Source organism: Fringilla coelebs, assembly GCF_963513975.1.
Source record: "Fringilla coelebs genome assembly, chromosome: 16".
NCBI classification, from domain to species: Eukaryota; Metazoa; Chordata; class Aves; order Passeriformes; family Fringillidae; genus Fringilla; species Fringilla coelebs.
Genome location: NC_140042.1, coordinates 9,101,264 through 9,129,098, shown reverse-complemented (window position 1 = coordinate 9,129,098; position 27,835 = coordinate 9,101,264). Strand labels below are relative to the sequence as shown.

Sequence of the window (27,835 nt, the reverse complement as noted above, 5' to 3'; positions counted from 1 at the left end):
TGCTATAATTCCAAAATTAGCACATCTAAATTTAAGAGATTCAGAGTATTGTGAATTACAAATGCATATGTAAACAAAAATTCAACTAGTTTTGGTAACAAGAATTCAGGCACTGTAATGATGAAACCACAATAGTAAATCTTCAAGAAGCATTCAGATTTCTTTTTCACTTTGAAAACAAAGCCGGGATAATTAAACACCTACAGGACGATCTGTTTTAGCAATTGAGTACATCTTTGAAGGGAAATGAAGGAATATATGAAATGCAACTATTTTGCATAATTCTAATCAAATTTATTTAATGGAGTAAAAACTATATTAAAATTTTTATTCACCCAGCTCTAAGCTCCCTGCCTATTTTCACTTCAACCTGTATATTGCTTGGAATTCTGTATACATTCCTAAGATTCATGTTTCAATTCCCTGGGGGGGGGGGGCAGGGATGACCAAAAAAAAAAGTTAAATTATTTTAAACTAAGTTATTTAATATGGAAATCTTAATTTAACTAAGCACTTATCTTTGCACATGCAATTTGGTGAATCATGCACTTTAACATTACCTGCTCAGCTGCAACCCATTGTTAACTAACTAAGGAAACCTGGACATGTAATTGAAATTTTTCAGGACTGCAAAAACATAGATTGATTTCTTGGATAAAACTTAGGAAATTTCTTACTGTTCTTCTATGTACATAGATACTGATTTCATTTAGACAGCAAGAAACGAAAATGCAACATTTGGAGCCCTGTGCCATATTGAATTTATTGACAATCAACTAATAGACTGTGAAAGGTATATTAAAGCACATGATGCAGCACAGATTTAAACTCCTAGTATTCTAATAGTATTCTCAGAGGGGAATACTATTCCCAAGCCATGGGATTGCTACACACTTAATGCACATTCAGTTGGGAAATCAAACTAAGTAAATACTAAGTATAGAATTATTTGGATAAACTTATCCTAGTCTAGTCACTGAAGGCATATAGTTATCTTAGGGCCATGTTATAGAAAGTTGAAATGACTACTCTCAGATTTATTCTCAGATCAATTTAAAAGTTTAATTCTAAATAATTTTATTTCCTTTCTGATTCCCCTGTTTTCTTGATATCATCCAATTCCTAACCTATTTAAATAATTTTCAGGGTAATGAAAATGTACAGACTAAATCAAAATCACTGCTAGAATATTTACTTGTAGACAAAAGATTTCACTTTAATACCATCTTGAATATAAAAAATTAAGTCATTTCTGTTTGTAAGTTAAGAGCACTTTCTGCTTGGGTCTCCTGTGTAAAGATTGATTGGTAACCTTTCTGGAGCTATGAGCTATGGCAGCTCTAAGAAAAAATTTCAGTTAATAAGTATGTTTAATGAATTAGTCTGTTATTTTCTCATCACAAACATGTCTGAAGTCAGAGATTTGGAGAGCAATAGCAATAACAGCAGTAATTTAACAGTGTTTATCAGTCTACTACCTGCTCACGTAATATTACTGAAATGCCAAAAATCTTCAGAGAATCAATGTGAAAGCGCAAGTTTAATGATTGCATACTTAAATGGAAAATCCTGCTCCCATGGTACTGGGTTTGAGCCAGAAGTTTTTTAACAGGTTAAGAATCTTTAAGCAGTTCTGAGTCACAAATGCTGTTAGCAAGTCCTGGTAACAGATTGGTACCAACTGACACAGCTCATCACCTCTTACACATAAAAGCCTAAGGAAAATAAAGGACAAAAGCCAAAATTCTAACTTGCTCCAGCTCCAGTGTACACAGACCAAATGCCTGTAATCAACACTCATCCTTCTGATCTGCAGAAGTCCCGTGTGGGTGCTTCTCTTTTCTGATACAAAATATAGTTTGGTATACTGAGGATTCACTTTTTTGTCTCTCTCCAGTACAGCTGGCAGCAAGAGATACTCACTGAGATATTACAGAAGCTTCTCCTGTTGCAATGACATCCATGCTGTAGAATTCCAGATTAAACATCAGGAAGGATATTCCCTACACAAAGTTACTCCTGAATCTTGCCTGCAAATGTGGCACCCATTTCCTGGAAGGATGGACTGAATACATAATGAAAAATGAATTCTAAGACAGAGAACTCTATTGATGGGAGCTCCACAAATACAAAAGTGCTGAAGTCAAAGTCCTTGTGAGTCCTTGTCCCATTCTAGAGGGAAGGAAATAATGCTAAAGGAACGTGAGCAGTGAAAACTCTACTAAACCACATATAAAAATGGCACAAGATAGAAGAGAACTCAGGACATTTCAGCAGCAGAACACTTCAAAGGACACAGAGAATACTGAGAATGTCTGTAAAGAATCAGTCCTAGGCTGGACAAGGTCATAGTTTTGACATGGAAAAAAATGATGGAGAGCATAAGGAATGCAAAAGGAAGCTACACAAAGGAAGCTCCTGTGACATTTACCAGCTAAGTAAGCATTACAGGGGAGGGAAAAAAGAGTGATAGAAAAGCTATTACTTCAGTATTACTGTAATTCTACTGTATTAATGTATTTCTGACTCCCCTTCCCTCACAAGATCCTCTTGTTTGTTACACACTTTCAAATCAATGCCCAAGCATGTGATAACAAAATGGAAAACTAGCAACTGGTTTGAAAGGGACAACCCAACCAGCATGAACACCAAACCAGAACATGCTCATGGCACCATTATGTTTTGATGTTAACTCAGCTAAGCTTGAGTGGTGAATGTTTCCCTTAAATTTGCTTTTAAATAACACTACAAATCTTGGAGTATCATTAGTCCATAGTTTTACACTTTGGATAATAAAGTGGTTTTTTTAATTTTTAAAACTCTGGTTCAACTTTAATGCACATCTCAATTATTTGGGAGCATGAAGAGATATTTTGATCAAAGTTTACCATTTAATAAATAGCTGTTCTCAGGGGACTGAAATTATCTTGTTAGAAAAGCAGACTATGAAATGGGAGTAATGTATTTCAATCTACTTAAGATTTATCAAAATTATGTATTTCTGCACTCAAAGCATATAGAGGAAGTAAAAAGTATTCATGAAAAAAGTAAGAACCAGTTTCATTTTACTTCACTTCAGGACAATGGGATTCTGTTAAGAATACAAATTCAAGCTCAATTCTCCAAAGTTACCTCTGAAGTGTGAGAAATGAATACAAATGCAAGTTATATTTTGAGACAGCTGCAGGCCTGCATTTATGGTTAAGTTCCCCCTTTGAAAATGATCCAATTTAAGAATTTTCTGCATAATGAAAAACAAATGGAACAATGAAACTTTTCAGCTGTGATAGGAGCAGCTTTTTGTGTGCCATAGAGACATAACAGGAATTAGAGTGAATAAGCTTTTATTTCAGTATGACCATTTTATCCACTTGCTCAAAGACTACAAATACTTCAATATAATTTATGTTAAATCTTCAAGTTTCTGTTATTCAGTTCATAAAAATGAACAATATAGTGTCAAATACATGACACAACACATATCAAAGCATGAACCTTAAAAACTGCCAATATGGTTCCACTAAAGAGAAAAATGTCACACATTTTAGGCTTATCCACTCAATTACAGACATGCAGAGTAATGATCACTGCTCCTGCAGTCACAGTCCTGCTTCTATTCACCACAACAGCACTAAAGTGACTGGCCACTAGAGAACAAAGGCAACACTGCCTCCACTTCTGCTACATAGAATCAGTATTTTTTGTCTTTTTATATACAAATCAAATCAGCTCCCAAAAAATAAAAAAATCACTCAATAGATAATAAGCCCCTTTTGACAGCGAAATATGACTTATAATTACCCAGGATAATTAACATCATCTCACAAACATGCACTTTGAACCACACAGTCATTGCAATGCATGACAACCACTGCAGGGAAAGAAGTTTCTGCAGAAGAGAAAATAGGTAAAATGACAATAGTGCTGCTTTTTTTCTCCAAATAGAATATTGTGGGTGCTCAGGCAAGGGAAAGGAGGCTATCTCATCAATCAGTTTCTGAAATACATTACATCACTAGTATTTATTTTAGATATTTATTAAATATAAATTACTTGCTTCTTTCTGAAGTAGTTACAAAATAATCTGAAAATAGAAATTCTGCTTTTACTTTCCTAGGATTTTTTTGCATCCAGCACTTAAATAAACAAATCAATGTAGTAAGCTGCAATTCTGTTTCCTCTAGAAAAAGAAATAATTACAGAAGTCTCCAAGGACTGATCTCATCTTAGTATACACCCTCCATACACCCAGTTATTTAAAAGTTTTTCTGCTTTATGCTTCCTCTTATGCTTCTTTGATGCATCCTTGGGTCCCATTGCAGAAAAAGTGGGATATTCAACTTTTTTGGCTCACACACTCTCAAATCACTCTGAGATGCTATGAGCAACATCTTTCTTTCAAATTCTCCCAATCATTCATTTTCTTCTCTACTTGCCCTGAGCTGCACTGAAATGGAATATGATTAGAAGACTATTTATTTCTCCTTTTTGCCTGCTTAGCTCTGCAGCTGCTGAAGTCATCCAATTCATCACATATCAGGAAAATAAAATGCAACTTTGGGTTTAATATTTGGGTTTAGTTTGATGCTTACCTTTCAACCCTTAATTGCCAGTCCATTGCCTTCCATTTTCAACCTCCAAGGAAATACCCAGGTCACGCTGCCTTGTGATTAAATTCAAGGTCAACAGGCCCAGCTGGCACATCCTGGACTGTGCTTTCCCTGTTTCATCTCTCAGCCAAAGTATTTTCTGAGCACTGTCCTCCTCAAACACTTTTGGGTATCAGATACTGTTCTCCTCCATCTCTTTTATGTTGTGTTTCTGTGAAAATCCTTCCCTCTCCTCTCCAAGGGCAGTGCGAGGCTGGAGCGTGTCCAGAGTGAGGAACGGAGCTGGGGAAGGGGCTGGAGCACAACTCCAGTGGGGAGCAGCTGGGGGGGCTCAGGGGGAACCTCCTCACTCTGCACAACTTCTGACAGGAGCCTGGAGCCAGGCAGGGTCGGGCTCTGCCCCCAGGGAACAGGGACAGGACAAGGGGAAAGGGCCTCAGGCTGTGCCAGGGGAGGTTGATATGGAATGATGGGGAAAACTCCTCCATGGAAAGGGCTGTCCAGCACAGGCTGCCCCACCAGCAGGGGAGTCACCACACCTGCAGGAATTTAAAAGCCATGAGGATTTGGCTTCTGGGGACATGGGTTAGTGGTGGCCTTGGCAGTGCTAGGGAACAGTTGGACTCAATGATCTTAGAGGTCTTTTCCAACCTAAATAATCCCGTGATAAAAGCCTTTTCATAGGAAAGTGCACTGCTCTTCCTTCACAGAGGAAGTGCAGAGGAAAACAACAGGTTTTAAAACATCATTTAAAGTAAAATAAAAAGAATTATTACAAGCAAATATGTCAGTCAATACTAAACAGCAAGACTGAAGATAGTCAAAGGAATAAAAAAATTGTAAGAAATGTTTATTGATTATAGTCTTAGGGTGTCCTATTCATATGCAAATAGTAACAGTCTTGTCTGATTAGCATATTAATCTTTAAACTTATTTGGTTTATAATGTAAAGTGTTCACTGTTCTGCAAACAAGGCGGATTTGCAAGAAGCCATTTAAATATTGATATCACTTTAGGAATCATAAAATCTCAGTTTCATTATCTTAAGTGTCAGGCATTGATAATTATAGCAACAAAAGGCATGACTAATGGCATTTGCTGTACACTTCACAGGAAAGTGGAATCCACATGTATACAGAAAACAAGATACTCTACAGTTGAGAAAAATGATAAAATAATATTACTGCAATAAGCAACTTGCTTCACACACTAAATAAACTGCATCTAACTATCACCATCTAGAGGTAAAATGAAAATGCCTTTTTTTTTTTTTAATTCTGATCTGGATTCTGTCTGTATGCCCATGAATATATTAGACAAGAAGGTTTAATGGTGACCATTTTCTAATGGTGAGCAATGTCTGCCACACAACAGAGATGGGCATCAAACTGCAGAGATCACACGTAGCAGTCATCAGAAAGCAACCTAGAGAAACTAGGTTGTTTCTATCTAACTAGAGAATACAGGCTGTTTGGAAGAGAAGACTTTTGCCACCATGACCCTGGCTTTAAAAAGTCACCTAATATTTAAATTGTCTGTTTAACAGACTGGACTTCCTTAAGTGTGATTTAGTACCAAAAAAAATTAATTTCTCCATATATAGCTGTGTCCTGTAATGTTTATAAGTAATCAGCCTGCCATTCAGTAATAGCCATCAGAAACTTTGTAAGAGAATAAACCTCTGAACCTTCTTTTGGATAACTGCCTAATGTTCTTCTGAAGAGATGGTTATGAATGTCTAGTCTGAGCTCCTGTCACAGCCTGGATTACTTCATCCACTGAAGTCCAAATAATCCTTATGATTTGTTGATTGGTAATAAAGACATCAATTGGTCATCTCATTATTTTTTCTACTCAGGTGCAAAATTAATTGTACTAGTAATCTGTCAGTGCTAATGAATGGCAAGACAGGAGTCAAGAACTAAACCTGAAGCAAAACAAATTTGAGCAAGTACAATTACAGAGGATGTGCACTGAAAACATTTAGAATGAGCTTGCCATTCCCAAAAGATAAGCATTAGTTGGGAGGAAAGATATTTTGTCATCATACCTAATATTTCCATTTTATGACTACATTAGTCATTATTAGCATAACATTACAAAGGCAACTCATGTTTAGTTAAAATCACCTCCAAGTTTCTTGCACACTGCTCTTACAGCAAGGCACACTGATCTCAACAGTTCAGAGAATTCCTGAGAGAATTATGAAATGTATTTTATCCAGAACACTTTAAATATAAACACAAGGTATAGTGGTATTAATTATGCCAAAGTATCACTCTCCAGGGATTTCCTTAGAAAGAAGTCACATCTTTGTGTTTGGAATGTTTTTTTTTCAATTTAATTAGCTCAATTATTTTCTAGACCCACAAAAACTTCCAGTATTACCCCATATTATACACTGGGTGAAGAAGACCACTGTCATGCACTTGTTTTGAAATTGCAAGGCAAGAGTTTCAATGGATGCTCCAGTTTGCATTTTGAAACAGTTAAAAATGTCTCCATTTCCTTCATGATTTGAAAGATTGCTATTGTATTCCTCTCTCAGCTGCCTTTCATGCAGGCTGAGAATTTCTAATATGCTCCTCCAGTGAAAAATCTGTTTTGTCCCACCCATATTATTTGGAGTTGATATATTTCTTTGGAGAGGAGTAGAACTGCACGCAGATAAACCAGACATTATACACAACACAATAGTGTTTCCTATTTGTCTATCCCTTTCCTAATCATTTCTAACAACTTGGTTTTTAGACCTCTTTAAATTCTTTTTGAAATTATGTCAGATTAGCTACTTTAAAACCTGTGGTATGCAAGCCAGAAGCTATTTATCAGTCACTTTTCAGCTATTTCACCTTTGAATTCCTGGTGCACTGCATGTGGAGATTTATGCTTTATTTATTCAAGAAGATCTGCTACTGGCATTTCATTTAAAACAGGCAATCTGCTATTCTCCACAAGGAAAAATCCAGAATGAGAATAGCCCATAACAACTCCATGGTGAACAGAGATTATAAAATATGCATTTTTCTATTCCTATTTTATATCCTGAGAAAACAAGTGAAAAAATATTTTTAATTGAACTCAATAACTGCACTGAAGTGCACATCCAATTCTAAATAGCTTTTCCCCTAAAATTTATACACCCTCTAATTGTTCTAACATCCACAGTTGAATGATAGAGATCCCCAGCTCTGTTAATTTTTAAGACAGTAACAGATAGTGCTAAACTGGGGCACTGAATTATCTGCTGCTCACAACTGTCCCCTTGAACTCAGCCATTCAAATTGAGCATAAAATTTGGCTACGTTTCCAGAGCTTGTTTTGAAACCCTCAAGATTCATAACCAGTTAATTCTGCCAGTTAAACATTACTGCAAGAGTGCAGTGTAACTCAACAAATACAGAGGTCTGATTGAAATTTCCACATCTAATAGGATTAATTATAAAATGCTGCTTGCTTTTAGAGTCCACAGTTTTATTTCTGAGCTTGTCCAGAATCCTTAATCCTCAACAGAAATTAAAGAAACTATTTGATGGTTGAAACTATGTGACAAGTATGCTAGTGCTGGAAACTTTTCCTGCTATATTTACTGAAGAGCAACATCTGGGTTTTTTTAAGGATGAAAAATGCACTGATTTTGAACATCCAAAACAGATGATAACATGACACAAAAAGAAATGCTTTGAAATGCCCTTCAAAACAGCACTACAAATCCACATTAAATTTAAAAACATAAAATTAAATTTTAAAAAGCAAGCACAATAAGAAAACTCCTGCAGGAGTCTGTTTTTATCCTGTCCAGGTCAGGCCTTCTTGATATGCAAATTAACAGGTCATTCATTTCTTTTCCTGGTTTAAGAAGCACAAGTGCAAAACTGACATTGATTTTGAAGAGGCACAGCAACCCATATTTATTTCTCCTAGTTCTTATATTCTTCAGAACCTTTTTGAAGTTCATGAAAACAGATAACAGACCCTGTGGAACTGATAGGTTCATAATTTTCCAAACTACTTGAGATGCTCTGCAATTGTATCCACCCTCTTCTTGTATTCACCCACTTGTACAGTCACATCCAGTCAAACTGCATGACAAATACTGAACCCTTCAGTAACCTAATTTGATACCAAGTTACAAGTAAAAAATCATTAAATTCTTCACAGAATGAGTAAGGTTGGAAGGGACCACAGTGCACCATCTGGTCCACCCCCCCTGCTCAAGCAGGATGAAAAACAGCAGAGAGGTACTTAGGAAACAAGCAGTAGAAACCAGAGCTCTTCTGGTGGACATGGAGCTGCAACATCATTAGAGTAACAGGTGGGGTGAGATCTCGATGCTTTTAAGAATTTCTGTATTGGCAGACTTGTGTCTGGGTTTGAGAATCTGGAGCCAGTGACAGCAGAGTGGAGAAATATGTGAAAGCCAGAAAGACAAAAATATTACACTTGTCAACAAGTTGGGTTTTCACACACCTGTGCATCTCAATTTGATTGATTATTCAGTGCCTTTGAACAAATTACTAACTGTTCCCATCCTGGTGGCTTTTCTTTCCATTACCTCAGGTCTTATTTTTCATTGTCTTTTACTGGCCAAAAGGTGGGTGTTTTACCTGTATTTTTCAACTACCTGCCAACACTTCATAAATGATTCAAAATTCTACAAAAAAACATCATTCAGAGTGAGAGGAATGTTAACAAGCTTCAGCAATCTTGTTCAGAACTAAGTACATGTGGCTGAAACAAAAGTGGAGAAATTTTGCAGCTGCTAACAATCCACAAATAAAGAAAGGCAAACAGCCTAGGACAGCACATTAGAGAGAGTTTGAAGTTCACCCTGCCATTCTATCCATGGAGGGGTCACTGCTCTGAAACCAAGAATCCAGCAATCAAGGAGCAATATAAAATTTCAATGCTTCAGCTACAAGTCAGGCTGGAGCACAAACCCCTAAATTCTGACCTGCCTGAGGCAGAACACAATGTGAACATGTTCAATAACACACAGTGAAGAACTGTTTCATTATTCAAGATGTTTTCAAGTGAGCTACTAGTAAACCACATCTGTCTGTCTGTCAAGCAACATTTCTGGTCATTGTTATCCCCAAAACTGAAGTACAACATGTACATGCATACTGAAGAAGGCTTTACTGATTAATATTGAATTTTTACACTCCCTGACCAATGGAGTCATCTTATTAGCATGCTTTTAAAGTATTAAACTACTACAAGTCAACCCTTAAAATGTGCTATTTGAATAATCAACTCAATCCTATGGATGAATATATATGAAGTTACTGCTGCTGCTCATTAGCTGATCTCTAATGAAATTATACACAGAGCTTTAAATTATTAAAATGTGCTACTTCAGTCAGAAACTTCTCCACAAAATCCCTGTTCAGCTGGCTCACTTACCTGGTAAACATGGAATGCATTGGCAGCTTTTCCACGCAGGAAGACTGAGGGAATCCAAACATTAATAAGAGCACGATTTGATCTGAGGAGGAGAGAGAAAATCTTCAAATAGGGAATCATATTTATGTATAAGAACTGCAAAGCAACTACATGCAAGGATTTAAATAATAATCAAAGTAATCAATAAAGCAACTTAAAACTTCAAATGAAGGAACAGAAAAATTTGAGTTCTGCCTGAACTTTTTATATGTTCTGAATCTAAAAATGTTCCTTAAAATTAACTGAAACAATTCCTTCTGCAGGTTTTCTGGGGTTTGGGGTTTTTTTCACAGCATGCATTTGACAACATTTGATTATACACATGAAGCAAAAATTATTCACTTCAACAAATTCAACATTTTCAGCCACAAACCTCAGGTAGAGTTCATTAAATAACAGAAGAGCGGTGCACAATTATGCAAAAGCCATTTCCATCCACTCTAAGTTTCTATTATTCAAACACATCAGCTACATTTTCTACCCCTCATCCACAAAAGCAAGATTCATTAGTTTGACTACTAATTCCAAATCACAACACTCTCAAATGATCTGGGGTGGGTTCTTAGTGGGGGTTTTGGGGTTTTTTAAGCACTGATTAGGAGCTATTCTGTAAATGAGGAAGTCCATCACATGATGGATGAATAGCAAGCAGCACCCTTCAAAGCCAAAGCACTAAAACCAGTAACTTCTTGGTGCTTTGGCAGAATACCAAGACCTAGGGCATTTCAAAAGCACTCCAAGGGACTCTTCCTAAATCTCAACTCCTTGAGTTCAGCACTATTAACTACACTGGGGCATGGACAGTGCAACTCTCCATGCTTTTTAACAATGGAACACCACAGCTAAGAATGCAGTTATTGGAAATAATAGAGGAAAAGCAAATTATTGAATCTCTTTGATTATTCTCCTTTCCCAGAGATGGTATGAAGAGAAAAATTTGTGAATTATGAAACTTACATTTCAAAATCTGATAAACTCTGATCTTCAGATGTTTGACTTAAATCTCCAGGGACCTTTATTTACAAAACAGAAATAATTTCCAAACAGTGGCTATTATGTTTTCAATTAAGAAAGCATAATATTATACGGAAATTACAATTCAACATTCAAGTCTATAAATGCCATCAAAACTATTCCTGACAAGCAATAAAAGAAAAACAAAATTCTGCAAGAAGATTGTGAACATGTCACCCTTGTGAGTCCTTTATGTTAGAATTTGCTACAGTTTTGTAAAGAAACAAATTGGGGTTTGTAAAAACATGTAATTTTGAAAGATACAGAAAATGCAGGGAAGAGCACCATTATTAGAGCTTTATGTGCAAAGGATGCTAAAACAAAGTACTTTGTGTGTATAAGCCATTTATGGGAAAATATGAAGCACATAAAACCTACTGATCACTTTCTTTTACAACCAATATTCTACCAAGGGAAGGACACAAGAGCATTTTATTTCAGCTGTGCTCTTGCAAAACATTATATAAGTACAAAAGTTCATAATGATGCAATGATGGACTAATACCTGCAGAATCAAAGGAAGTAGCAGTTGTTAGAAAACCAGATTGCAAGAGCATTTAGAACGAAACAGAAATAGCTTTTTACCTTACTTTACAACTAGAATAAACATAAAAGGGTATCTTCTTTCCCTTAAAAGGAAAATGTAAAATGTAAAGCATAATCTGGAATAGTTAAGAGGAAAGGAATTATTCAAAGCCAATTCTTCACAGATCTGTTATTTCTTACAAGCTAATGGATATTTCATCATGAGGAGCTTGTTTGAGCTATTCCAGAGGGCTATTCTGCAGTGCAATAAACAAACACCCACCGGGCCTCTCAGATCAATGAGTTCTTGTCTCATCTGGAACACCAGAGCTTCCTTGGCCATCAGAGCACGGTGCAGCCTCTCATTGAATTCAATCAGCTCCCCATGCATTTCAGCCACCTGAAAAGCAAAGTCAAGGGATAACTGTGATCTGAATTGGGGAAAAAAAAATCCCACTATGTAATTTCTTACATGTATATCAATTTCTTTTTACTCTCCAAGTACTGCTAATGTGGTAGTTTGAACTGATCATTAAGAACAGACATCGTTATAATTTTGATTCATGCCTTGAAATGTAGTTTTGATATTGAATAGGACAAAATACAACTTCATGTCAAATTTTATTCTTATCACTCGAAATCATATGACAATTGATTCTAATAAAACACCCATCGACTTCTGTTCTCAGTTTAATTCTTTCATGAATGCAGCACTCAACAGGTACAAACCAATCACAATATTTTGAACAGGGAGTGCTGTAAAATGCACAAACTGCATTAAACTTTGTCAATAATTCATAAGTGATGTATTTTCACCCTTAGTTGGAGTTTTAATAGGAATGGACCTAGAAGTCAATCACTCCAGGCAAATCTGTGAGAGGTCAGAGGAGTCTAAATACCAGAGTCAGGCTGTGGCACAGGTTGCTCTCACAGGTAAACACAGTGGCCTCTTTGGACACTGAGTGGGGCTGGGGCTGTGCTCTGCATTTTAAGTCAAGAGAGCAGGAAGTGATGCAGGATGCTCTGAGAGTGCCAGGGGCTGGGGCAGTGAGGGGGATGGAAAGTTCCAGCAGTCAGATGAGCACAGCGGGCACTGCTGGGCCCCCTCAGCAGTATGGTTAAACCTGCTCCTGTTACAGCACCTCTTGGAATGCCTCCTCCTCCTCCTCCTCACCCCCCACCCAGAGCTGGAGAGCAGCAGAGGCAGCAGGGTAACAGCATGAGAGCACAGCTGAACAACATGAATTTCAATCCAGGCACCTCAACAATAGCACACAGACTTGAACTACTGCCAAATCTCTCAAGAGTTCATAGTTTCCCTCCTGGAAGCAGTTCATTACTATCTGTGAATTTCACTATTTCCTTTTCTTCAATTACTCTGCCTTCTCCCTCTTCCCCAGGGAAGTTTCCCAAAATAAAGCAGTTTAATTTAGTGCCTGCTTTTAATTTTGTGCTTTGTTCCACACAAACCTGCATCCTTCACAGAATCAAAGCAAACAAAAAAACCACCTCAATTTGACAAGCCAGAATCTGACATCACTGATTATAAATAAAAATAATTTTCACAAGGTGAACTTGAAGCATTCTTTTCTTTTTATATTAGGGGGATTCCTCCAAACCCAGTAATTGATCACTGAAACATATATGCAAAAAAGAGCTAAACTACATCAACAATATATTAGAGAAAACAATAATATAATACTATTGATTCTAGATAAATCATCTTCCATACTAGCTTAACCACTAATTCCAATTTAAAGTGGGTGGGTGTAACATTTAAGAATACCAGGTTAACGTTAACAGGTCACTGTTAATTCCACAGAGCCTGGGCTGTAAGGCAGAACTTCCTTGCATTTCAAGGACAGAGATGCAGCACACAACTAGCTGCAAATTCACAGAGAAAAGCTGCAATACTGCTGGTTATCAAAAGCAATATAAAAATTTACAAGTGGATCTCAGTACTTTGCATATTTGAAAATGTTTGGTTTTTCAGGGTCTACCAGAAGAACAAAATCCAAACTGATATGTGACTATTTTGTCTCTCTCTGATTTGGATATTGGATATTTCTTTTTGTCTCTCTCTGATTTGGTCCTTGAAATAACTTTCTACTTGCAGACTCAATTAACATGTAAATTCAACAACTCTCTCAAAACACTACAAGAAATGCAAGAATTTTAAGTATCCCTAGCAAAGTTAAATAATAAAAAGGAAATTTAACAGCAAATAAAACACCAAATCACTTGTTCTATATTATCAAAAGGACAATTAGCAGGTATCACTATTAGCAATTAACTTACTTCAACACTTTCCCTTGTCAAAGAAAAATGCATTACCATCACAGCAAATCAAAAGGAGCAATGAATAACAATATTAATTTAAGTTCCTTTAATTTTTCCTGCATCAAAGTCTGCTAAAACAACAAAGAGGTCTCCTTATAATTTATATCCTTTCAGTTACATTTTCATAGAGTCATATCTTCCTTTCCTCAATCCACATTGAAGCTTAAGCAATAAATTTCCCTGCTGGGACTTCAATCATCTTCACAGTTGTTTTTCTTCATAACAATATGCTTGAAGCAAAAAAATAAAGTATAAATAAGCTACGTTTCCCTTGGACAGAGGATCATTTAGATTTGCTCCTTCCTATACAAGAAAACAGTTTAAAGAACCCAAACCCTTCTCCTGAAGGTGAAGTGAGGCTAAAGTAAACACTCAAGGCTCCACACTAAGAGAACTCTTTAAAGCTGTCAAAAGAAAACCTAAGAGCCTGAGAGCACTGCAGTTACACTGCCAGCATGGCCACAGCTGACAGCAGTCTCCAGAGAAAGGACAAAGAAAGCATCACTTGATGTTTCACAGCAAAGGACCAAGCAGTTAACTAAAAACAGGCTAGGAATGTTTCACTAAGCATCTAACAACACTATCTATCTGGGAAGGATGCACTTCTAGATAGAGAAAAAGATATGTAACAACAATGCAACAATAAAGGTAAAATAAAATAAGTTTAAAAAATTGCAACAAAAAATCAGTAATTTTCTTACAGAGTGCTTTAGTGGAACCCAGGATTTTTTTTAATATTGTTTGCAGCCAAGACCTCATAGAAGTTTTTGCACAAGCCACATATGAATTAATGACTTTTTGTCAGGCATAGGCATTTTTTCCCCAATAGTCACAAAATGCAAAACAAAGTGTTTCCCAAAAAATCTAGACAGAACTGGAAGTTGCTTCTTTTTGCTCTTAGTGGAAGCATGAGTGTATTTTTCCCATAAGAAGATTTCCTTTCCAAAAATCAATGTTGTTATCATCTTTTTCTCAAAAGAAACAAGGCCAAAGGGCTGCAAAACAGAGCAGGAATCCTGTTAACAACTCAATTTTTCTACAAGTGAAGAACAGTAAAACTCAAAATGGCAGAGTTCCAAAAAATCTACTGATACAGTCATAAAATGCTCAAACTTTCCTTTCTGCTTCAAAACTTCCACTTTCTCTTCTCAGAAAGAAGAGAATTTCCTTCTGCAAACAAGTTATTTGGTCCAAGACAGCCTGAAAGACACAGGAATAGGGTGGGCACTGAGCTGCTTTGGTTTGGGCTTCTGTCCTAGGGTGACTTTATGAAGCTTGTATCCCCAATTGTCTGTTCTGTTTATGCTGGATATTGAGTTCTGCACCTTTAGGACTGGTTCAGAGAGCCAAGGGGGAAGAAGAGGTTTGCTTGTTTAATATTATTCCTTTTTTTATGCCTGTGAATACGTTGCTTGTTACAAACATTTTTTTCCACTTTTCTCAAAGGAGGTTTACCTCCCAAACTGGTTGGAGGAGGGGCTGCTTGAATTTGCTTTCTAGAAAAGACCACATCAGAAGTTTCCTCCAACAATTTGCCCTAAACCAGGACAGCTTGGTTTGGTTTTGTTGTGTGGATTTTTCCTTGGTTGTTTTTTTTCTCTCACTACACAAGGTAAGCACAGGTTGGGTTTCCTCAAACCAATTAGCAGAAAATAAGCTGAAGCTTTCATCTCAAAATAAACTGGGAACTGTGCACATTTAATGAAATTCTTATTCATGTTTGCAATAATTGCCAGTCTTTGGCAGTTGTGTCCAGTCCCACCAGCATTTACTGAGACTGACACTGCTTGCCATGCTCAGAGCCCTCAAGAAGAGTTGTCACAGGGGTTCTGTCCTGTTTGGAGTATGTGAGGATCCTGTTGGAGACTAACAAGTGAAAGAGATGCAGGCCCCCTCTTCCCAGTATCACTAGCAAAAAAGCTTTTCTGTGGTTACATCCAGAGCTGTGTCACCACTGCCACAAACTCAGAAGTGTCAGCACCAAACTCCTGAGCACGCAGAACAAACGTGGTACAACTGAGGAGGTCCCACAGCACAGGGAGGTTTCCCTGGGTTCTTAGTTCAGGTATTCTCTTGAAAGGTACAGAACAGAGGAAAGGAGTGAGAAGAACTCAACCAAAGGTAAGCATTAGGGAGAGAATTAGTTTCACATGGCCCTATGAGAAAAGGATAACCAAATATTGCATGTTTTAGAAGAACTGTATCCATGACCTGCATTTTTAGTCATCTTCATGTTAATCAGTTAATGTGGGTATCCAATTCCAGGGTATTTTGGGAAAGAGAAAGACATAGAGAATTATTTTACTTCTTATAAAAATGTTCTTTTAATATTTAATAGCAGATATGGGTATTAGATACTAAATTTCATTACTTTTTTTTCTTAAAAATAATTTGTATTTAAATTTAGGATGAAACCCTAATCTATTTTTTTTTTTTCCTTTAATGAATTTTATATTAATCTTAAAAGTAAATCTTGCCTTAGGAACTTTTCCTAACATGGTCATATCAACAGAAGTAGTAGCTTCTATCAGCCATTTCCTTACTGCAGTATTCAATATGCAATACAAAAATGAAACATGGTCTGCAATCAGAAACCAGCATGAAAGCACAGAAAAAGCTACAGATTCCACTATGATCTTAAATAAAGCTCAACTGCCAACACAGCCATGCCTGTAATTATGTACTGTAACTTCCACAAAACCTCAAATCTATTGTCTGTGATGATTTCAACTTCATCACCAGCAGTTAAAACCTGAAGGAATTTGCTTATTTATTAAAACCTTCATTTTAATATCAGCATATGAAAATGTACCTCTGTTAGGAAAAGTACTTTTAATTATCTGAGGTTTTTTATTTCTGAACAAAAAAATCAGATTTATATTTTACATTCCTGAGATATCAAAAAAGATATCAACAAAAAAGAAAAAAATATATCAACTAAGTAAAAGACCTATTTAAGCTTCAAACCTTGTTTTACAATTAGGATTCCATAAAATTTGTGCAGTACAAACTTTACCTCAATCAATTTCCTTTCATAAGAGCTGGCCAGTTCCTCATTGTTTTCTACTTGCTTTTGCTCTGGAATTGTAAATTCACCATCAGTGCTCCAAATGTTTGGCAGAACTATAACAGAGAGATACCTCAAATTAAAAAGTAAAATTCCATAAGCGTCCAGGACATCCTGTTTAGAAATAACAGCTCTATAAGAAACAGTTATTAAAAACATTGGAACAGACCATAATATTAAACACTATTACAAGTACTAAAATACAGATTCTGCAGGGACCTTTTTTTGGTAAGAAATATTTAGAGTGGGATCTGAACAGAAATGAATATAAACCAAAAGCACTTGGCTGTTGTGTGACACAGCTGACTAATATATGTAGTACCTGCAGGTCCTGCCCCAAGTCTTCTAAAACTAATCCTCTGTTTCTTTCTTAAGCCTTTTTTTTTACTGGGGTTCCAAAACATCATTTTATATTATGTGCACAGACTGTTTATATATCAGAGAAATTACAGAAAACAGGGCTGAGAATGAGTATTCCATACTTCATGCAATATGTCAGGATTTTGCATCAAGCAGAATCAGCTGGAGTTATTCCATTCCTGATAGTTATTTGTCTAATTTCTTCCTAAAGCCTTCCAAGAAGGGAGATATCATGCTTCCCTGCATAACCTATTTAAATGTAAGTGTTCTTCTCACAAAGGTTTTCCTGATAGCTAATCAAACTTCCTTCACCTGCCATGTCAGCCCATTACTACTTTTATCTGTAGTGAATGAAAATTACAGATTATTCTATGCCTGTTCCCAGCTATCATTTCAGTATTTGAAGACCACTTTAAGGCCTATTCGAAGTAAATTTTCTCCAAGTTACACAAAATCCAATTCCACTTTTCCTCATAGCTCACGAATTTCTAAGAAAACAAGTTAACATATAAAAGTAAAGCCCTAATAGAAGTTGAACAAATGCTTTCAATATCACTGTTAGGTAGATAGAAGAGACCCTCATTTATCTGGCAAAATATTTTTGAGCCTGGGAACTAATTTTTGCTTTCAGGAAGAATTTTGAAGTTTATTATTATTTAAGTGAATTTGAAAGCTATTTTAAGATCTTTTTCTTGTAAATGTTGCTTCAAGTTCTTCAGCCAGACTTTTAAGATCAGCATTTTTATATAAATATTCTCTCTAAGCAGGTTTAAAAAATGGTACAGAGCCAACTCCTGCTGATGACTGAGAAATGAAGATGCTCATTTATTAAATATTTAAATACCAATATCCAACTGCTCAGGCTACAGCAGTGATCACTCATTTTGAAAGCTGATAGTTCTGACTTTTGGGTAATTTATTTATAATCACATTTGCTGAGTGGAGTTTTTGGCCTTTTTAAGTCTCCACAAGGCAAAATATCAAGCTGAGTTTCATTTATTATTTTAGGAAACTATTTAAAAGCCATACTCAATAGCATTTGATCTGATTATTGTAGAAAACATATAGAGTCTTCATTATTTATAGTGATAAAAATAACAGCAGAAGCCAAATTTATTCTGACTCTTTCAAAACCAAGTCACAGAAAATCTGTATTCTAAAATCTACAACACATTTAAGACTTTTGTTTTCATACCATTCAGAAGATTAATTATAATTAAAATTACTCATTACATAAACAAACCAATGGTTTTATAAATCTGGTAAAAGAAAAAACTCCTTTTGTTTCACTTCTTTTTTGCAGCTAGTTCTCAGGGATTATTTACATGCTTAGGTACTTTTAGTCAAGAGGCCACAGTACTACCAAAATTTCACCTAAATTTTCAATGGCAGCTAAGGAAACAAAAATTACTTTTATAAAAATTTAACACGTGAAGTTACAATGTAAGAAAAATTTATTACAATTATTGTATGTAGCTGAAAATTATTTTGGTCACTAGTGATAAATATTATAGAAAATTACTGTGGATTGATTAAGTATCTTTCCAGCATAAAGCACACGTGTGTTCATTTTTAGAAATGTTGGTACTGTTCCATCCCCCTTTTTCATCTATAAAATCTGACCATCCTACTCAGCTTCTATTCTTATCACTCACTAATCTGCATAATTTTAACAGGGTGGAATATAGCTAGCCTAGGAATATTTTTTTTTCTTTTCCTATAATTATACTCATCATGGAAACTGTCACTACCTAATGAAGGATAATTTCTGCTATTATAGGAAGCCTCAGCCATGGTTTTCGTGAATAATTCTTATCATGAATCACTACACTCCAGCAAAGTCGGAAGTAAAAACATGTGTTCTCACTAACAAATATCCTTTTAGGGATGAATGAAGCTTTGAAACTCCAGATAAGTGCAGTGGCTAACCCTGAAGAACAGTAGGATTCATTCATACAGCCACTTAGATGACCAAAATATTCACAATTGAAAAAAATTAGATGGCGCCAATTTCTGAAAACCCATCTCAGCTCTCTGAACACCTTCTGCAGCCAGTGGAAATCCACGTCCCACCAGAAGATTCAGAATCAAGACATCAATTCAGCCCCTCATGGATGCTTCTATCACAGACCACAGAAGACAAACAGGTAAAACCACTGATAACTTCACTCATTCTCTTTCAGATATAAAATCTGCTCATTACTACTCAGTACAGAGTCGATTTCAAACAGTCTGCAAATACTGATCTCCAAAACAACAGTGTAATCTAGAGATACTACATTTATTCTTATATTCCAATATCACATTAATTCACAGATTTTTATTTAAGCTAAATTTTCATCAAACAGCTTTTTCTGGAAAATTTCTTATAGAAAAAAGTAAGACCATCTCATCTACCAGAAAATGCTCTGTAAAAAATGAGTACAAAAATCTACATCTGTATTTTGCTCAAATGGAAATCAAACATGTTATTTTCACTATTGGAAGATATTACTCCCTGAATGGCAGCACACAGAAAAAACAAACCCCATGCATGGATTCTTTTCCCTCCTTCATTTAATACTTACCTTCCACTGTTTGACCTTCTCTTCTGAGCATCTGGACAGCACCTACATACTTCTTAAGCTGCACTTTTAGCACCTCATTTTCTCTATTGATAAAGAAAAACAGTAAATAAATATTTTTTTCCCCAAAATAGATGAAAAGTCCTTTTCAATGGAAACCAACAGACTCTCTGTTATAATAAGCTTTACCTAAGCTGTATCACCGTGATGCAAGGAAACAATTAAATAATACATCAAGAGCAGAGTAGCAGGAAAAGTTTTCCAGGACCACATAAACACATCAGTGAAACAGATTATCTCCTAATCAAAACTTTTCCATTAATTGTTTAATTTAGATTTTCTGTACTATGCTATACTGATGGCAAACAAACTACAGTCTATCTAAATCAACAGTCACCTAAAACATAAGGATGGGATGCTACACAAGGACATTCAGAATGGCCAGTGTAAAATGAGATCATTAATTTACTAATTTGCATCTAATTGCAAGCAAAAAAAAATTCAGCTGTAGAAACAGGCTTTATCATTGTAAGAAAATGGCAGCACTTCAGCAACAATATTCAAGGCAAAAGTTTCCACAAACCATTTCTAAATGAAAACCATAAGACAAGAAATTGAGGTAATCCCTTCAGCTGTCACACTTCAGTGCCTGTGCCTGTCTCATTTCTCTTTGGAGTGTACAAGCATTCAAACTAGGTACTACCATGGCTCCACTTAACAACATTAAGCACCTTAGTTTATATTTGGGGGAAAATAAAAAGGGCTTCAACTGATTGATTTTAAACAAAGCTGACAAATCACATGTCTGAAAATTCAATTATCTGTTTAAGCCCATTCAGTTAAGCAAGTACAACAGAAAAGTTTATACCAAAGAAGCATAACTAAAATGTGTTGCCAGACTGTGAATTCAAACAAGTTCTATTTTTCTTTAAGGTAATACTGAGGTAGAAGTATGTAGGTGCCACAAATGCAGCACAACACACAAGACCCCCACAAGTGTTAGAGAGAGGAGGGAATTTGGTCTGGCAAGGCGGTGCTCCAGGCACAACAAAACCTGGCCATGGAACACAGCACAGAAAGCTGCAAATAGATGATACACCAAAAAAAAAAAAGGCATTTTATTCATGGAAATTTATTTAAGAATTAGAAATATTCAAGAAAACATGCAACTATGTTTGATGGTCCTTATCGTACTAGATATACACAGACACATAAAATACACATATTTTATATATACACACACAAACTGCTGCTGTGAGCAATGCTACATTGCTCCTATAAGAAGCCTTGACTGGCACAATATTCCCATTCCTATGGATTTCAAGTCAGCTTGCTGAACTTTGTAACCTCAATTTTATTCAGCATTTTAGTAGGAGGTTGCTAAATAATTGAGAAGCTATTGATTGCTTGGCAATCGAATTTCAAGAGTCCTTGATGATTTTATACATTTGATGATATTTTTCATTTCTGAGACTACAAAGAACAAATCATTTTTTCCACCAGAGATAGACACTGACATTCAGGGTAAGGGTAAAAAGCATAAAAAACACAGTTTAATCCAATATACTGTATTAAAACAAACTTAAATAACTGATTCACAAAAGAAAAATTTCTATGACAACAAAATAAAAAGGTTTCTCACCAGAATTGTAAGAATGACTGCATGAAAATAACTGTGTACAGTTACAATATAGTAAGGATTCTCATGAAATAACTCTATATCACCTCATTTCAACATATGAGAATAGACTCAGTGCCTTCTCTCACTGCTGTGACAGCATTTTAAAAAATCAGGTTTTTTACAATTTTGTCTTAAAATTGACCTCAAATTGATACAGTACAGATGAAGCTGAAAAATACTTTAATTCATTTAAGGTTTTTGATACAAGACTGAAATTCAAAGCAGGATACTTATGGGGCAGTCACAATTTCCTAATATGCCTCTGTCAGGTTATTACTTATTCTTTGACATCTGTTACTCATCACTACGAATTAGCTGGATTCCAAAGAGGGCCCATCCTCATGCGTATGAATTTATATAGTTCTTTTAAACAGGGCATTTTTTAGAAACACTTAGTAAGCACTCATTGAAAAGTCTTTAATGACTTCAAGAGGTATTTTATCAGATATATTCCTAACAAGCATTTCACAGGAAGACAAATTCCTGTCCAGGAGTTACAGCTCAGATCTGCAGACTGAAGGATGTTAAACACTTCTATATGCAGGTCCTGCTGTACTGCAATGTATCCCAACTAAAACACCCAACCTGAAGCAGAACAGCAGAACTGTTCACCTGTTACGACCCCAGAGGTCAGCACAGTATTTTCAGCATCTTTAAAGTGCTCCAAATAGTTCCACATTTAGTGCTGAAGAATGAGCAATAGGACTGTAAGTACAAGTTGAAGGGGATAGAGAGGGAAAAAAAATAAAATAAAAAAATAAGGCTGAAATAGCCAGCAAAACAAAGGCAGAACTGCACCTCTAAAAGCAGATCCTTCTCCAAAACCTCCATTATACCAAACTTCCCTGCCTGATCACTTCTTCCATTTAATAAGCTGAAAGACAGATGGTAATATGTGCTGATATAGGGGAGAATGACAATGATAGAGGATGACATTGTAGTATTCCTACAAATTACTTTTTTTGCTCAAATAGCAAAGCTCTAGTGAGTGTTGTTGATTAGGCTTCATAGCACATATATAGGAATGATCAATTATATAATAAATATAAGTTGTCAATTACCTTCAATTCCCTGCCTAATTTTGAATCAAAAATAATTCCTCTCTATTTTATTATTTTTAAATTAGCATTTCAGGAAACTCTGTCTGAAAGAAAATCAGAACTTCAGCCAGAAGTTCTGGCAGCAAAAAACAAGCTTGTGTTTAGGAAGCACATACTTGCCTGTTTTGCATCCAGTAAATGAGCATAGAGCATACAGTTTTTGTTGCAGACCAAGAGGCCTTAAAGGATTTATTTTCTTATACCTTAATGGAAAAAAAGAAAGAAACAAACCCAAACAAAACTCCACCACACATCTGTTTCTTAAAAACTATATAAAAATTCTCTAGGGCTTCTGTAAAATGAGCATGGTAAGAAAAGAATTGAAAAAGAGTAATTTCTCATATATCTCAAGTATAGTGGCCTGAATGTAATTAATTTTTGGCACAAATATCAGACTCTAGCAAGTGCTTTCTGTGAAGCTTACTCCAGAAAGGTGTCTCATTCCTGAATTCAGCATTGGGAAAAATGCAAAGGGATGTAATAGTATTCCACACAGAAAAGAAGAATCTCAATTTAAAAACTTTAGTATTGCCAAGAAGCCACTGGCACAGTATGTCCATGCAATTTGAGAAAGGTTCATTGACAAGGAAAAAAACAAAACAAAACAACCCCAAAAAAAAAAAAAAAAAAAAAAAAACACCCAAAAAAAAAACCCCACCAAAACCAAAAAAGAACACCTGACAACGTTATACTAGAGAGACAACTGAGTGTATTCTATCAGAAGACCAGCAAATAGATTGAACCTGAGCCTGCTCCTTTTGGAACAATATAGCAACTGTTATGAAAGAGTTATTCAAGTATTTCACATGGAACAATGAGATTACCACTACTTGAAACTAAGCTCACCTAAGACTTCTTCCATTTTTCAAAGAGAAAGGGGAAACTTGGGAAAATGTTTCTCAGTAAACTAGATTTTGTCTGGGAGGCTAGAGACTCTTGGGAGGGTCCAGGAGAACAGCTGAATCATTGCAGATTTCCAGAAGCCATCATTTCAGCACTGACTGATGTGTCACTGAAATTTGTGTTCTCAAAGCCTTCAGGAAGCTATTTATGTCAAATTCTTCAAAAGAGCTTTGGGGACACACATAAATATCAGCTCTCATAATCTGAAAAATACTCATTCATCAAATCACAACAGTCAGATTGTTACTGAATGATTTCCCTTGCCTTAAAATATTCAGAACATCACAAGAGAGGAAAATTTTCTACTCTGGTCATGTGATCAATTGTTTTCAAGGGAAACAGTGAGATTTCACTACTTCAAAATATCAAACTTAGTTTCCTCTTACTCACCTAGTGTATTATGCAGCACTCAAAAAGCAATTCCAAACTTTCTGTTACTTCAAATTCTTTAAATTATTCAGCTTGCTCAACTTCTTGGTTTAAAGCAAGAAGTTGAGAAAGCTCAATTTATTTTATTTATTTTAAAAATTTACTACTCTTATTATTGCAGCAGCATCACCTACAGCATACAAAGTGAACCAACTAAAATTTAGAAGAAAAACCTATATTCCAAAGAAACTACAAGCAAAGTTCCTTGTGTTAGGATGTTAAAAAATGAGTTGCTATGAATCATTAAAGAAATGCCTCCCAAATCCAAAGTAACTGGTGACACATGAATTTATCATGCCTCAGCAGCTCCCAACACTGTTTTTATCACATGACAAAGCAAAATGACTTTCAGAAGAGCAATCAACACAACACATCCATATAGCAATAAGAGGAATTACACAGACTTATTTAAAAATACCTCATTAGTCTAAGTGAGCATCTCTTCAGGTCTGGTTATAAAAGCTCCTTATCTATTCTTTAAAGAGGTATGTGTATGACAAATATCTGATTCACCCATATGTCACTGCAATTCTAAAATTGTGGGGGAAGTGAGTCAAAGAAACATGAATATACAACTCCTATAACCTGAAACATGAATATTAAATGATGAAGTATTTGCATTGTCTCTACTGCCTTACAGCACATGAATGTCAAACCCACTTATTCATATCTCTCCCTCCCTCAAAGCAAGTCTTTTGGTTTGATGTGTCATCAAAAGCAGAATTAGTAGCGTCCTAAATACCTTTATTTTTAAGAAAGCTTTATATTTATCATTTTCAAATAAGCAATAAAAAGCTTAAAGGAATCTCAGCTGTGGTACTTTGTGATTGACACTAAACACATTCTGCTCGTGCATGCAGAAAACAAACACCTCTCTGGGTAAGGCAAATTATTTAACTCTTGGATTGTTTGTTGTTTACTATACACATGAATCACCCCCAAGATCTTACACATCATGGTTACTCTAGAGCTTATTTTGAATTGTAAGAAGCAAATCCCACTATTAAAGCAGCATTTACCTTCAAAAGTCTTTCTGAAGCTGAATCCCGTTTAGACAAGGAGAGGGTTAAAGCTCTTTCTATTTCACTGTAGCACAAAGTCAAGCTGGAGGCAACTCAATACTGGGGCCAATGCTGTTTAACACCTTAACATCACCTGGATGCTGGGCCAGAGCACACCCTCAGCAAGGTCACAGACAACACAAAACCCAGGAGCAGAGACACGGCGTGGCTGTGCTGCCACCCAGGGGGACAGGACAGGCTGGAGAACTGGACTCAGAAAATGTCTGCGAAGTTAAACAAGGGTAAATGCAAGTCCTGCATTTGGGGAGAAAGAGCTCAGGACACCCAGGCAATGCTGGAGGGCTGGAAAACAGCTCTGTGGAGGAGGACCTGGGAGCCCTGGGGGACAGGCAGCTGAGCATGAGCCTTTAACACCCCCTCCATGGCAAAGCAAGCCAAGAGCAGCCTGGGACCCGCTAGCAACAGCAGGGCCAACAAGTCACTGCCAACAATGCTGCCCAAAGGGACTGGGGAGTCTCCATCTGTGCAGATATTCAAAACCTGACTGGAAATGGTCCCAAGAAACCCGTTCCAGCTGACCTTCCTGGAGCTGTGGGAAAAACAGCTGCACCACTTCAGAACTCGGTACTCGCTTGGTGATAATGTTTAGCAGCAGCTATTGCTTACCATAGGACTTCAGTCCTAAATCACTTCTGTTCTTCTGCAAACTTAGCTACTTGAAAATTATTTCCCTTCTATGCAGACTCTCTTATTCCCTTGTTCCCCTGCAGTTACTTTGAGACATTTTCAGCAGTTCTTACCGTGCCAAGGCTTGGACTTTGGTGGCATGTCGCTCTTCCTGCTCTGCCACCTTCCTCCTGCAGTTCTCCATCTCCTGCCTCAGTGCTGCAGAATGCTCCATCTCTGCATCCAGCAGGTTCCTCAGGGATCTGCAAGAAGGCAGCAGCCTCTCTTTAGGACACTGCACGCACTAGCTGCTAATTAGAGTATACTCCAATAATCACAGAGGAGTGATACCACTGATGTCATCCAAAAATTTCATTATTCAATTTAATAAATTCACCTGATTTGATTATACAAAGATATGAAAAGCTACAAGGAAAAAGCGGTTGCAAATGTTTACTATTAATTTGTATTACTATCCTGTCAACAAGCCCAAAGCACAACTTATTATGGGATGTACTGTATCAGCATGCAGAAAGAATTTGGTTTTTTAAAAAGCTGGTAAGCTGTTTTCAGTGCTTCAGTGCAAGTCCATACATCTTGGGAATAATCTATAAGCAATATATTTATAGCAAGACAGGCAGGGCTCTTGTCTCTGCCAAGTGCACTGCCACAGACCTCTGTGTAAAAACCCTTGATGAGATATCAAAGGTCAACATGATACATAATGGTAAAACCCAAAGCATCCTGGTCCTTCTGCCAAAAAAAGCCCACAAAGCTGAATGAGGCAATAACTTGCAATTATGGGAGTGGGAAGAATAGGAGGAAGGAAAAATAGGATCTGTTGGTAAGCTCAGCATTAAAAAACCCAAAATACTTACAAGAAAATATGAATTACCAAAATAGCTCTCCTAAAGCATTGAATACATTTGTATTTTCATTCATCTAACTATGTGTTTCAATAAACTAAATGACTACAAAGTATGTTTGATGGCATTTTATATAAGCAACTGATCATTTCTACGTTTACATCATCATTGTGCCCCAAGTGAACACAAAGACAGTCAGAAATGAAAGCCACTTTCAGCATTACATTGTCAGCCATCCTACATCACTTCTTCACCAGAAGAGAAAAAACAGAAATTAAGTTAACCTTTCACAGAAAAAAATAATATATACATCAAAAAGGTTACAGAAATATTATGCATAGCTTTACAGAAAGGACAGCTTGTATTAGAGAACAGATTTTTTTTTTAAATTACAGTCCCTCTTGACTAAAAACCACAAACTACCTATTCTGTTCTTCCAGCTCATCCTTTCTATTCATCATGGCCACGATAGCTTGACGAAGTTCATCTAAGAAGAAGGAACAAAAAGGATTAATGTCTATGTCCATTTTTGCTCATTTCAGATCCAGAAGTCATGTACACAGGCAGCACACTTAAGATGATGCCAACACCATTTGCTATTCAGGAAAGCACATAAAAATGCTCTTAATCTCATCACTAATTTGAGCAATCTTTCAAAAGCAGTGTTATTTAACACCACATCAGAAGTATTGATCAAATCAAATTAGTCTGCATCTGGCTTTAACACAAATGTTTACAAGTGTGCCTGTGGTTGCAGCTGTTTTGTTTTCACAGATGTAGGGCAGAAAGCACCTTTTCACCACATGCCTATTAATGAGATAGACTGTTACTTGTTCAGCTTCTCCAAATTGCTTCTTCTCCTGGCTGTAAATCCTGACACAGGAAATAACTGCTACAGGGAGATGGGAGTAGAGATAATGTCATTGCTTCCTCATGGCATTGTTGTTTCTCAAGTTCAGCCCTAAAGATGATGAGATTTCTGAACCTCATCATTTCCTATAAAATCCTTTCTATTTTTTTACAAATGCCATAAAAATACTTCCTGTCATTAAATCAAGAATAAAATTTTTAAAAAAAAACAACCAACAGAATTTTTGAATTTTTAAAGATTTCCTTTGGGTTAGGTTTAACATGATACCAGAACAACCAAATACCATACTGAAAAGTGTCAGCTCCAACAATATCATTAACAATTTCACATATGTTAATCAATAATTTTATAAGTGCTACAAAGACACAATTA

General features: G+C 36.2%; 1 protein-coding gene across 2 annotated transcripts in view; it reads right to left on the bottom strand.

The window, feature by feature from the left end:
- The window catches only part of SNX29 (sorting nexin 29), a 100,225-nt gene that overhangs the window by 47,876 nt on the left and 24,514 nt on the right, over positions 1-27,835 (bottom strand). For both annotated transcript variants that reach the window (XR_014616542.1, XM_084216469.1), the window contains exons 12-18: positions 27,016-27,079; positions 25,861-25,989; positions 19,929-20,011; positions 16,951-17,057; positions 11,878-11,994; positions 11,013-11,068; positions 10,017-10,098 (exon numbers count right to left, since the gene is read on the bottom strand). Coding sequence is in view for 1 of the 2 variants with exons in the window: in XM_084216469.1 (XP_084072595.1) it covers positions 10,017-10,098; positions 11,013-11,068; positions 11,878-11,994; positions 16,951-17,057; positions 19,929-20,011; positions 25,861-25,989; positions 27,016-27,079 (638 nt within the window). In the remaining variant the exon portion in view is untranslated. The remainder of the gene's footprint in view (positions 1-10,016; positions 10,099-11,012; positions 11,069-11,877; positions 11,995-16,950; positions 17,058-19,928; positions 20,012-25,860; positions 25,990-27,015; positions 27,080-27,835) is intronic.